This window comes from Embiotoca jacksoni, unplaced genomic scaffold (assembly GCF_022577435.1).
Source record: "Embiotoca jacksoni isolate LCO1_2020_lvr unplaced genomic scaffold, fEmbJac1.0.p SCAF_16, whole genome shotgun sequence".
Classification (NCBI taxonomy): Eukaryota; Metazoa; Chordata; class Actinopteri; family Embiotocidae; genus Embiotoca; species Embiotoca jacksoni.
Genome location: NW_027185296.1, coordinates 5,763,230 through 5,777,032, shown reverse-complemented (window position 1 = coordinate 5,777,032; position 13,803 = coordinate 5,763,230). Strand labels below are relative to the sequence as shown.

The following is a 13,803-nucleotide window of genomic DNA, read 5'->3' as shown; positions in this document are numbered from 1 at the left end:
GTTACATCTGGCGTAAAAGTAACACCGCATTTCAGAAAAAGAAAATCATGCCAACAGTAAAATATGGTGGTGGTAGTGTGATGGTCTGGGGCTGTTTTGCTGCTTCAGGACCTGGAAGACTTGCTGTGATAAATGGAACCATGAATTCTACTGTCTACCAAAAAATCCTGAAGGAGAATGTCCGGCCGTCTGTTTGTGACCTCAAGCTGAAGCCAACTTGGGTTCTGCAGCAGGACAATGATCCAAAACACACCAGCAAGTCCACCTCTGAATGGATGAAGAAAAACAAAATGAAGACTTTGGAGTGGCCTTGTCAAAGTCCTGACCTGAATCCTATTGAGATGCTGTGGCATGACCTTAAAACGGTGGTTTGTGCTGGAAAACCCTCCAATATGGCTGAATTACAACAACTCTGCAAAGATGAGGGGGCCAACATTCCTCCACAGCTGTAAAAGACTCATTGCAAGTTATCGCAAACACTTGATTGCAGTTGTTGCTGCTAAGGGTGGCCCAACCAGTTATTAGGTTTAGGGGGCAAACACTTTTTCACACAGGGCCATGTTGGTTTGGATTTTTTTTTTCTCTCCCTTAATAGTAAAAACCTTCATTTAAAAACTGCATTTGGTGTTATCTTTGACTAATATTTAAATTTGTTTGATGAGCTGAAACATTTAAGTGTGACAAACATGCAAAAAAAAAAAAGAAATCAGGAAGAGGGCAAACACTTTTTCACACCACTGTATAAAATAAAAATGTATATCAATTATAGACCAAACAACTATTATTTGCATTTCACAGGAAAAACAGCTCCTAGGATTGTTTATCAAATCTGTTGCTGATTGACCAATTAATTCGTTAATTTATTCCGCTACAAGCTTAAAGTTTTGGAAGCAGAGTCTTGGCTTTTTTTTATTTTTTTTGTCAAAGAGACCCTGGATACGAGTTTTAAATGCAATGGGAGATTTGGCTGCAGCTAACATTGAAGTATTTTACTTGAGTATTTCCTTATACTTTTATTCCACTACATTTCAGGGGGAAATATTGTAGTGTTTACTGCATTACAGCTAATAAGATTGTTACAATAATAATAATAAGATTATTATTAATTATTATTAATAAGATTGTTACAGAAATGAACTCCAGTGCTGTTTACATGTTAAATCACTACAAAGGGTGATAAAATCCTGACTGGTGACATTGTAGTTGTACTTTTGGTACTTAACATACCTTTTGCTGCTCATAGGCTACTTATGTAATGACGAGCTTTACTTGTAATTCATGTTTTATAGTGTGATACTTTTACTCAAGTGCAGAAGCGGAATACTTCTTCGACCACTTAATACATACCTGTCAGCATTTAGGTTTCCACCTATCAACCCTTTACATCTGTCTGTTTCTCTCTGTGCGCACATAAACTGTATTTTAATTCAGCCGAATTCCCAATAAAGTTGTTCTGATTCACTTGTTTGTTTGTTTGTTTGTTTGTTTGTTTGTTTGTTTCTGTTGTCAGACAACTAGACGACTGGAGACGGAATATCTTTCTCACAGCTCACCGCCATCGGTCACAGCAAGTGGCTGCGCACAAAGCGACTGCGCACACGCTGTTTGACTCTGGGTTGACGGTTGCCAGGTTTCAGAGATTTAGGTTAAAAGAAAAGAAAAATGAACGTAATGTCTGGATGTTGCGTCAGTAAATCGCGTTTTATAGACGATCTGGCCATTTGAGTAATCCCAGAGAAACGGTAAGGATCTGCGTAATGGGGATTAGTTTATGTAAATAAAGTTTGAGGGCGATGTAAATTACGGTTTTTAGGAGAAACAAGAAAACCGGAGGGCGCCGAGAGATTGTCTAAAATCCCGGGTGTTGGCAGGTATTCTGAATTCATGGTTTCCTCCTCCTTCTCCTCCTCCTCCTCCTCCTTCTCCTCCTCCTCCTCCTCCTCCGCGTGACGCCTGCCCACACCATATCCGACTCCTCCCCAGCCGTAGCTGGTGTAAAGATGGCGTCTATCATGGAGGGGCCGCTTAGCAAGTGGACTAACGTCATGAAAGGTTGGCAGTATCGTTGGTTTGTTTTGGACTACAACGCCGGTTTGCTGTCGTACTACACGGTACGTTGATTCCCCACGGTTTGTAAATGTTGATGCGACCCGTTCGTGGGGTTATATTGTAGAAGTTGTTAGTCAAACCCAGGTGGGATAGGGGCCTTGTGTTTGTCAGGAGTTGGGAGTCTCAGCTGACGGAAAGAGGCGGGTCTCTTTGGTGACGGATCCGCACGTTGGCCAATAGCAGCGGCCCTCGGAGACCCGCTGACCAATAGAGTGGCGGTATTTTTGTTGTTTTTTCTCTCCACATTCGCTAATGCATTTTTAGCCAGCAAAGCTAAATTCAAAAAAATACACACACAAGACGAGTCGAAACGTTGTCGTGAATAGTTTACAGTCTCCGAGAAGAGAGGGAGACACATTTATGTTTGTTGGAAAGAAGACACGTGTCCAAAACTTCATGCTTTGCAAGCCAAACAGCTGACAAGACACCGCGGGAGGAGACGGTGGCTGCTTTGTTTTGATCTCGTGGCAGTTAAATCACTGTTTAGTTTTTAATGTCGAGAGTAAAGCAGGCAAGAAACGTGTCAGTGTTACTGTTAGTAAAACAAGTTGTGAAGAAGATGAGAGCTGCCCATTCCTCTCCGAAAGTTGACAGGCTGAGCAAAGCATTCAATTACTCTTATTTACTGTGGTCAGCACAACAGACGGTTGTCTTAAAGAGATATACTGAATGGACACTTGTCCCGGACCCTCAGCAGAGGAGGACTTCATCCAGATGGAAGTAATCCCTGTGATGGCCTGGTTGAGGTGTGAGAATAAATCTGTAGTTGTTGTGCATTTCAGGGCAGAGCCCCACTGGTTCAGAGGTCGGGGACAGGTCAGGTTTTAATCAGTCAGATAGAAAAACTCCTGAACCTGATCAATGTCAAATATCAAGTCCAAGCAGAATGACAGGATCTGATCGAGATAAAACAAGAGGTTTATTAGTGCATCGATAATCAGTTAACCATTTGATTCATTTTCCAAGGAAGAATTTAACCCTTATTTTTTTTTTTTTTTTTTTTTTTTTTTTTTTTTTTTTTTTAATATGATAATTAAGATGATGTCTTTGAGTTCTGGACTGTAAACAAAAGAAGCTATTTGATTATATCCTGTTGGACTATTGCACATTGTGTGATTGTGATTTATAGATTTATATAGAACGCTAGTAGTGAAAGTAATTTGCAGATCATTTGACAATTAATTCCTCTGTATAACACAAGTGTTTACATTTTTTTTTTATTAAATCAGTATAAAGGAGAAAAACTGAGATTCCATTCCAATTAATAGATTAAAAAAAACATAATGCATTAGTTTAGTAGGAGATTAGATTGTAGTTTGCATCAGACTATCAAGTGATGTGACTTATATCACCTTTTCTGCTGCCATCCACTACGATGCATCATTTTTGGAATAGGATTTGTTTATAATCTAAATTCAAATACAGAACAAAAGTCAAGAGAGAGGAAACTCTTTTGTCTGTCTAAGAGTGGAGATTGTAGTCGGATCAAATTGCTCATTCATAGCCTTACAACCTACAGGACAAGAGTTAGCTCTGTGTAAAATATGTAACTCACCAGTTATTATATTCATACTGACTTGTGTTAAATGTTCCCACATTAACCTAAACAACTTGATGCTGCAGATGTCCACAATATCTGTATAGGGCTTTTGACTTGTCATAATAGAGGTAATACTAATATCCTTAACAATCACTTTGTTATACACAAGTGACCCAGTAAAGGGAAAGATGTCTGGCATGCACAATACCAGCACCCTAAAATTGAAGCAGCTAAATTAAATTTAGCCATTGTTCATTTTATTATTCACACACACCTGTGCCTTTCCCACCACGACGTGTCTAAATGTCTTCAAATATTTTGATTTACAATATTCACCCTGCTCTCCATACTGTATACTGACTATATTAATCTGTTGCTGGTTTACAGTCAAAGGACAAGATGATGCGAGGATCCAGGAGAGGCTGTGTACGACTCAGGGTAAGACTCTCAAGGCCATCCTACTCCTGACAGTTGTCTTTGACAAATTACACGCATCCTTGCTAGCCTGCTTCACCAAGTGTTTAAAACTCTCTTTGACAAGATTTCCTGTGACAGATAGGCTGTCAGACTATATGCAGTATGGCACAGTTTTCACCTGAACTGCGAGGGAGATAGACTGACTTAATGGGCCTCATGCAGGAACATAATAATGATCCTAATTGCCTGATTTGTTGGCCTGGTTCAACAAGTTTCAGTTGTTTCCTGCAGCTATATTCACAGCTCTATTGTTAGTCTGCATTTGTTTTCCAGTAAAGGTGTATGTTTTCAGTCATGAATAATGTCCACCAGATGGCAGCAGTTGCCCTACTACGATGTCTGCTTTCCTTCCTCACATAAGGAGAGAAATAGAGGTTTCCTAACGCCAATGGATGTTTAGGAGACTGAGCTCTCATTTCTTGAAAACGTAGGATGTTGTGTTTGTACATAGAGAAGCTTAAAAAAAAGAAGGCCAAACCTAAAAGGTAGGGATATATACAAATGACTGAGTAGTATTTGTTTCTTATACTTTGTGAGGCGAGTCAGTATGTTGCTGCAGTCAAGTCTGCTCTTGTGTCTGCTCTCTGTACTTTTAGATAACAGTGGTGATTGAACAGCTGTGCAAAACACCAGCTTGTCCTGTGTATGTAGGGCTGTATGAGTTAACATGACTGAACTAAAGGTTGAGTTGATGTCAACTTTGTCAAAGAGTGTAGTCTGTTAAAATGTATGAGCTTGTAGTGAGCAAGATCTGAGCTTCTGTAGGTAATGATGGATGAAAAGCATCATCTTCATCCATCAGCTTCTGCAAAGCCTTATGGTCAGTACCTTTTCAGTCACTTCCTGCTTTTGGCGTGAAACCTCAGTATTGTCCCTGCCTCAGATCTTTCATGTATAATTGACCTTTTAGTTTGTCTTAAACTTTTTGTGAAAGTAGTTCTGGACTTTTTGTCCTTATCCAAATCCCATTATAAAATATTGTTAATTTTCAAACCATACCCAACATCAATCCAGTGCTTAAGCCTTTATAGTTACATCCACATATTGAGTTTCTCTTCTGTTATCTGTAAGTTGGTGGTAAAGCTATAAAAGAAGCAGGGAGTTTTTATATGCCCTGAAAATGTTTCCTGAGATCTCACTGAAAGGAGGAAGTATCTCCTGAAACCGCCTGCAAAGAGAACCCAGTCATGGGACAAAGGTTTCTGTCAGGGCTGGATCAGTTTCATACAGTATATTATGATGCAAAAATAATGATTACACAGTAGCTATTGAAGGTATTCGTCCCCTTTGGATTTGCTTACACACTGATCAACAGTAAAAGACATTTATAAATCAATGATAACACTTACAAACAGTTCTTTTAAACATGTTATACCTAAATAATAATATAATATTGTTAACGTCTATTTTCTGCTTTTGTTATTGTTTTTGTTTTTTTACTGTGTCGTAGCAAACCCTGATCTGACTGTGAGTTTCAGTTTTTATACAAAGTGTTTTTCCCAAGGGCTATATCTGCCGTCCTGCTAAACCAGGCATGCTTAATCTTGTTTGGAATAACAGTGAAACCATAGCCTCTCATGCGGTGTGTTACTGGTTATTGTTTTTGAGTGCCACAGAGCAACTAACTTTCTCACTGAGTTAAATGATTTAACTTTTTAAGAAAAAGTGTTCCCCCATGTTCAAAAATAAAACTGTTTATAAATAGTGCAGTCGAATAGAATCAATTATCACTTAGCAGTGGATCAAATACTTGACCGCGTCCTCATCACGGCAGAGTTCATACAAATGGCTGAGTACACCTGGTTTACTATATATAGTAGATATTGCTATGTAAGTAAAAATGATTCTGTCACATAATGAAATGTCAACAGTATAACACATCCCTATTATTACATACAGCCATTAAATGTGTTTATAAAGAAGGTTTGTAATCCGTTTCCCCATGCAGACCAAGATATGTGCAGTAAATGTGAAAATCTCATAGGTTCCTTTTTCCCTCCCCAGTTGTGACGGTCTGCTCAGTGTATGTTCCATAGTCATTATGTTGGCTTCCATAAAACCTCTCTTTTTACACCCAGTGTAGAAACACTGACAAAGAAATCATTTTAATAGCTTGTTTTTTTATTTATCTGTCTTTACATCAGACAGATCCTTTCACTTAGCTAACTTTACTTGCCAATTTAACGGCAGGTTGAGAAACAAAACTAAGCACTAAGCGGGTCCCGTCTGGAAATATCCCAGCTGCATCTTGTGTTATTAATTTGTTGAGCCTGTGTGCTACAATATATCACAAGATGCTCTCTTGTTGGTATTTCTTGGAGTGTTTTTGAGATAGGGCACGACTCTCTGTGGACTCATCAGATCAGCAGAGATTGCGCCTGTCTCGTTATCATTGTTTCATGTGCTGCGACTATCAAAATAACAAAACAATCACAATGTTCTAAAAATGGAGCCGACTTTTTGATTTACATGAAGTTTACATACATACATTTATTAAGGGTTTTATTTATTGAGAGCTTTTGGTGCAACATTTTATTTTTTTTAAAGCTGTTTCTATTATTTTGTCGTCATCCCCCCCGCCCTCCTCCCTCCAAGTAGTTGCTGTTACTTGTATTATTTGCAGGTTTTCTGGGTGAGAAAGCTCTGAGTCACACACCCTGTTTCTGTTGCTAGGAGCTAGTGCCCCAGCTAGCCAGCAGGCTGTATCTCTGCAGCTCATTTCTTTCTTTTTTCCTGTTGGCTGCTAGCTGCTGGTCCCTGGTGTCTCTCTCTCTCTCTCTCTCTCTCTCTCTCTCTCTCTCTCTCTCTCCACCCTTCCTTGCCTTTCTCCTCCTTCACTCTCCCAAATCCCACCTCCTCCCCTCCCTTCTTCTGTCGCATGTTCTAAAAGGCTGCACTAGCGTGTGGGTGTGTGTGTGTGTGTGTGTGTTTGTGACAGAGAGGAGAGAGAGAGAGAAACACAGAGAGATTGTGAGAAAGAGAGGATAAGAGAGGAGCTTTGGAAGGGGAGAGTGTGAGCTGCTGAGAACGACCAAGGGTAATTGGCAAATTAGGGGCTGCTGGGACATGTGGAGGGCATGAGGGTAGGCATGGAAAGTGGAGTGTGACGTGTCCTGCTGTCTGACTGCCTGCTTTTTCCCCTTTTCTCTCTTTCTCTCTCTGTCTTTGCCCAGGGAGCTGTGATCGGCATCGATGACGAGGACGACAGCACATTCACCATCACTGTGGACCAGAAGACTTTCCATTTCCAAGGTGAGGTGCCTCCCCTCTGTTAATTTTTGCTCTCTTTATGCCCCCTCTTCTCCAAGTTGCCTTTCTTCCTCTGTGATGTCTTTCACAACCGTCCGTGCTTTCTCTCTCTCTCTCTCTCTCTCTCTCTCTCTCTCTCTTCCCCTCTGCCTCTCTCTCCCCTCTTTCACTCCCCGCCTTTTAAAGACTTGGATTGATTTGCTGTAATGCCAGGAAGCATAGGCACGCAGGCATCGACACAATGTAAAAGCATGCCGCAGGCCTGAGCCGTTTCTCCCCGCGTATGGTTCCTCTCCGAGCTCCGTGAAGTTGGACTCGCACATATTTCTGTAGATAAACAAGATTTGTTCCACTGCAAGCTAAACAGATTCCTCTGGAACCAAAGGAGCAAGTAAGACTTTTTTTTTTTTTTTTTTGCCCCTTGGGCCCTGCCGACTGTGGCTGAAGAGGAAGATTACTGCTTGTGTGTCTCTACCGTTGAGCCTCGGGGAATAATAAGGGAATACAGCTGAGCTGCTCGTCCTTCGCTCCACCGCTGCCGCCGCTCGCTATCTAGCAACCAGTCCCTCCATAGGGACAGGATTGGCTCCCAACTACAGCATCGCCCCCTCCCCTCCCGTCCTGTCAACCCTTCCCTTCGTTTTGACAGGGAGCTGTCCAGTCCAGTACACCGCAATTTTTTAATCTATCACTGCACCAGGTCTTTAACTAACCTCCTCTAACTTTCCTTCATCTCTGTCCTTCCATTTGTCCATTTGTATCCATTTTCTCACCACCAATCCCCCGCACACCTCACCGCCAGCACCTCCCCTTCCACCTCCTTCTCGAGGGTCACTTGCCACAGTCCATGGGCCCCCCGCCCCTCTCACCTCCTCCATGCCCTCTCCCATGTCTGTGTTCCGAAGCTGTATGCTGTGGTTCTACAAACGCAAGGGTAAGGAAGGAAACCGTGCACGTCTCGTGGTCAGCATGCATGCCAGTCCCTGGGAGACAGGATCACAAGGAGGCGATGTTTGTTGGTCTTCTGGGATGTACAGTGTAGGGTGGAGCGGTACGTTCTTGTAGCGCACTGGTGTATCGGTTTGCTCTTTGAGGTTCAAGGACAGTTCAGAGCAGTGCCAAGTGGACTGTTTGGTAGCCGTCGGCTGTGAGGAATCATTATTGAGGTGTGTATAGTGTTTGCAGAGTGTTCAGCATCAAATGTTTGCACAGACTAGGTGTGTTATTTAGAAAAGGGTGTTTGTTATTGCAGGTGCTTGTCCTGTTCTCTACTGGTTTTGCTGCTTTAGCTAAACAATGACGTAATCTTTGTTATTTTTTACCTTCCGGATGACAATTGTATGCAAATCTTCAAAGTGATGTGTTCCTCAGGGAATAACAGCTCAATTGTCTCGGTCTTAATTTATTCAATCTTTGGCGCCAGTGAGTTAAAGATGCACTCAGCTATTCACTTTTGGATGTTAAGTTTTTGTTGGTTATTATCCGAGTTACTGGAGTTGGAGAGACTTGTGCTTCAGAGAGAGAGAGGGATTGAGCAGGGGAATATGAGCAATGAAAGCAAGTGATATTTGAATTTAATGAGCCTGATTCAAGCAGCACAGTGGTGCAGTGGTTAGCACGGTCGCCTCACAGCAAAAAGGTCACGGGTTTGAATCCGGGCCTTTCTGTGCAGAGTTTGCATGTTCTCCCTGTGCCTACGTGGGTTCTCTCCGGGTACTCCGGCTTCCTCCCACCATCCAAAAACATGCACCTCAGGTTAATTGGTGGTTCTACAAATTGCCCTTAGGTGTGAATGAGAGCATGAATGGTCTTTGTTTCCGTCTGTCGCTACGTGTTGGCCCTGTGATAGGCTGGCGACCTGTCCAGGTTGTACCCTGCCTTTGCCCTAAGTGAGCTGGGATAGACTCCAGCCCCCCCGTGACCCTGTTCAGGATAAAGCTGGTATAGATAATGGATGGATGGATGGAGCCTGATTCAAAAAAAGCTTCATTGATGCAGTCACAGAGGGAAATCCATTTCTGGCAGGGTGTTGTATAAAAAGACAACAAAGACGACACAACACGTGTAGTAAATATGATGATTCACCGCTAGTAGAATTCTAGATTAGATTTCATGATCAATGACACTTTTCTATGATTTTTAAATGAGTTGAAACCCCACTTGGAAGCACTATATCCTCACACAGGACACTGCATTACATTGGGTCCCCGATGGTCATCTTCATTTTTGAGAGAAAGCAGTGAAATGTCACTCTGCTCTCCAGATACCCTGTGGAGCATTTTGCCATCTCATCTATCAGCAGTGGAGAAAATCAGCAACTTAATGTGCACTGAACATGGGACTCTCTGGATATGCCTGATGCTCGCTTGGATATCAAGAGATGCACAGGATGTCGGGCAGGAGTAGATTTCTCTGTTGAGAAACGATCCTAGTCTGAGCATGTTATGCAGTCAGTCTCCCAGGATTCACAGCACCATCTGAATGTGTCTGTCTGTGTATATATATATATATCCCTTTGTTTGTGTTCCATTACATATGGGCCCGTGCGTGGGTAAGGTATGGACTGTGTGATGGGTAAAGCATCACTGTCAACATTTAGGGTAAAGAAAGGAGTGATAGACTCATACCAGAATTTATATTTCCAAGGATACAGCAGCTGTTGTACAGCTCGTTATAGTTGTATGTCATTATAAGTCATAGGTGTTTTTTTGTTTTGGTACTTCCTGTCAGAAGAGTCCATCTTCCAGGTTCAAATGCATTTCTTCTGAACTTACCGGCCACTGTGCTGTCGCCCAGAGTGCAGCTCTGTACTCCTTCTATTTAGAGAAGCATCCATTATTCAGCATCCCCTCTCCCCCGGCGGTGCATCATAGTTGCCTGAGAGCCCTTTTCCTCCTTCCCCCTCTTTGCTCTTTGCTCGCCTCCTCTTATCCACAGCAGCTATCAATCTCTCGTCCTCCCATCTCTCCCTGTGCATCAGTCCGGGATGGGAGACCACCACGGGTTGGCTGTCTTGTCTCCAGTCTTCAGGGTCCTCCCTTGCCTCAGTATCACCTGGTCACCATTTTTGACCGGTCTCTTCTTTCAGGCCTGAATCTGGTCCAGTGGATTTAGTCTCAAAGTCGTCTATATCACAGTTTTCCTTTCTACCACGCTCACTGGAGCTTAATCCTACGTTAAACAAGCAAAATACTGAACAGATACTTACTAGTTATCCCACCAATACAACATTACTATTCATAATGAAATCTTGCTTTTTCTTCACAGCACATTTGGGTGGCCCCAACGTCACAGTGTTGACATGTTGCAGTCCTGTATCAGACTCTCCAGCCATCCCACTGGAGCATGTAGTCAGACATTTCATCAGCTTGTTTGAAGTCAGGAGGAGGGAGGGATGAATAATTCACAGCAGCCTTTTAGAGAGAGGAGGAGCAGCATTATGAGGAAAGGCTGAGCATTGTGATGGATACCCTGACCACTGAGATGAAATCCTTGGGCTAAGGAAACATCACTGGTCCTGTTAGCTTACTGTGTTAATTTGTTTGTACCAGTCTGTTTGTTTGTGTGGACGTGATATCTGTCTGTGTGTGTGGGAACTGCACATGCTGGATATACATAGATATCAGCACCGTCCTGCGTTGTCTGCAGCGTAGGTGGCTGTATCTATCAGTAGCTTCATTTATGAACATTTAAGTCATGAACTGGAGCAGAGTATTAGTAGAGTCTGTCAGACGTTGGCAGGTGTATGAGGTGACATATTAAATCACGCAATTTCTTCCTTTACAGTTGGCCAAGTATCAGCATAGAAATCATACCAACAATATTATTACTTTGCATGTAGATATCAGCTGATGCAGCACCATGCTAATATATTGATCTCTGTGTATTAACATTGTTTAATTGAATTTCCATACAATATAATACAATACAATAAAAAATAAATAAAGGCTGTGTTACCAAGGATTCTGCAAGCCAAGGAGATTAAGATGCAACATAACAGTATTACTTTAAAGCTATAGTGCAAGACTTTTAAATATACATGAATGCATGTTACATTCAAGCTGTCCAAAGTGAGTTCACACAATGCTGATTAAAAAATAATACTGTCTGATAAATCTACCTGTAATTAACAGAATTAACAGAGTTGTTACATCTGGTGTCTGGTGAGGCTGGATGAACGCGTACTGGGCATGCTCAGTGGTCTGGCTAACTTTTGGTTTAGCCTTATGCTAACTTGAATGGGGCTAAAATAATTTAATAATGCAGCTCCTCTAGACTTTCCTCATTTTGTCAGAATGAATGGATCAAATTCTGATAGAGAAAGGAGTCACAACCCCTGCGAAGTGACTGTTTTATATTATTTATCCACAATTTATCCACCGTTTTACACCTGCATCAGTAGCAACGATGCAGCTCTATGATTACAGTGGAGCCAATGGCGTAAGCACGTGTCAAAAGTCTTTTTTTTTTTTTTTTTTTTTTTAAATAACTCTGATAGAAGGGGGAGACAAAAGTTCTGCACTGCAAGCTTAAGTCCTGCTGAAGATTTTGCATGTCCAACTCTCCTCATTCTCTGTCAGCTCTTAAATACATTTTTTGTAATATTTGCCAAAAACACAAGAATACAATATTAAATGAGCATGAAAACCATGCGGACAGAACTGTGAGCATTCACATGACATCATTGTTTGTGAAAGTTGGTCACTTCCCCCTGAGAGTGAAACCTGCAAACATTTGACATCTGCTCAGTGCATGCACGAGACAAAATGTATTTAAAAACAACGGTTCCAATAATGTAGAGATGCTCAAGGCTGAAATAGAATTCAGGCTAAAAGTTTCATAGATTTCTGAAGGGTAAAGAAATGTAGAGCAAATAGATCACTGGAGTTTTGTAGGAAATTTTTAATTCCGAGTCCACGATATGAAGATGTTATTAAAGTTATGATGTCACATTTGAGCAAAATAATTCCTTATCGTCACACCAGATTACCTCTCAAATGTTCTCTAATGGCTTAAATTTACTTCTACTGTCAGTCTGGTACGTCACACAGATCCTTTTTGATCCTGTTCGGCTTTACAATATGTTTATTGTTGACTTTTCTCTTTGTATCACTGCTCTATCAATCATATTAACCATAGAAGGTTGTTTTGCCATTAAGTGGAGGTGAGAGGAGTTGTATCATGTTGCAAAAGACATCAACAAATGCCTGCTATTGCAAATGTATTTGCCTAGTATCAGTTCCCTGTGCTGGATATGAGGTGACCTCCACTGTCAGTGTGGACATCAGGGTGCTGAGCTGCAGCCTGACTGAGGACTGCTGCTCTGTATTGACTATATATGTGGACACCGTGTTTCATTTGGCAACAGTAGTCCGGTGTCTTATTTTTAGCCATTGCAGTTTGCAATTTTGCAGTTATTTGCGTTCTGTATGTCCGTCTGTATTCTGGGTCTTCATCCAGTGTCTCTCTGTAATTATGAGGAAGGTGTGTGAAGGTGGATAGGTTGTTAGGTACAGTACCTCCAGTATGTGCTTATTCTTCTGATAGCCTTGTTGTCCCTCGCTGCTTTTCTCCTGCAGAGAAACTTCAGAGGCTTCAATAATAGTATGCACACCTTCCCCTGTTACAACACTACTTACCAGCTGGACTGTGAGACTGTTACATTCTTACAAGGGTGAAACGACCTCATAAAACTTGTTAGTGTCTTGTTAATGTCTGGTTTGTGCAGAGTTATAAGAGAAAAAAATTTGAACTTTTGTACCTTTTGTTCCTTTATTAAATTGGAACATGTAAGTAAATGTTATATAACTTCCTTGTTGTTGCAATATCTAACTCTCCAGATTAACAAAGTAGGTTTATGTCAGATGCCGGCCTCTCTCGTTACTTGTGGTTCCTAAAACTGTAGATTTGTGGAGTCCCCTAAGTGCTCACACTGTGTCAATCATGGCGTTGATGTGAGCCACAGACTCGAACAAAGACTGGACTTGTGACACAAAATGTACAGTTACAGTATTTTTTTATTTTTTATTTTTTTTAAATGACCCTGCTACTATCTCTTTCCTGTCGTGAATAGAGCTAAACAACATTAGCTGCAGTAATCTGTTCCTCTGGAGAGTCTGTTTGGCTGAAGGGAAAGTGAGAGGCCAGTGAGGCACTGTCTGAGTGGATTGGCCTGAGCCTCGGCTGCCTTTTAATGTCTTTAAAAGCTTTATTGCCGTAGCGCCGCTCAGCCTCCCTGCTAGCACAGCCTTCATCTGCTGTACTGTCTATTTTCCGCCTCAATGAAAAATGACTCTTACACAAGATATAGTTTGCCAGCCAAATCATGGGCATATATCTTGTTAAGTTCTTCTTTCACAGCTTTCAGATTTGCTTTTGTGTTTTCTAAAATACTGTGGCACCGTTCACATGTGGAAAGACCAGAAAGC

At 41.6% G+C, this 13,803-nt stretch overlaps 1 protein-coding gene across 4 annotated transcripts in view; it reads left to right on the top strand.

Moving 5' to 3' along the window:
• The first annotated feature begins 1,983 nt into the window (after positions 1–1,983).
• Positions 1,984–13,803, top strand: part of osbpl9 (oxysterol binding protein-like 9) — a 35,740-nt gene continuing 23,920 nt past the window's right edge. For 2 of the 4 annotated variants that reach the window (XM_069150460.1, XM_069150459.1), the window contains exons 1-3: positions 1,984–2,111; positions 4,037–4,087; positions 7,300–7,378. In XM_069150460.1, coding sequence (XP_069006561.1) covers positions 2,001–2,111; positions 4,037–4,087; positions 7,300–7,378 — 241 coding nt within the window. In that variant the 5' untranslated portion in view covers positions 1,984–2,000. Of the gene's footprint in view, positions 2,112–4,036; positions 4,088–7,157; positions 7,164–7,299; positions 7,379–8,144; positions 8,310–13,803 lie in introns of those variants that run through there. The other 2 variants (XM_069150463.1, XM_069150461.1) reach the window with 2 other exon arrangements.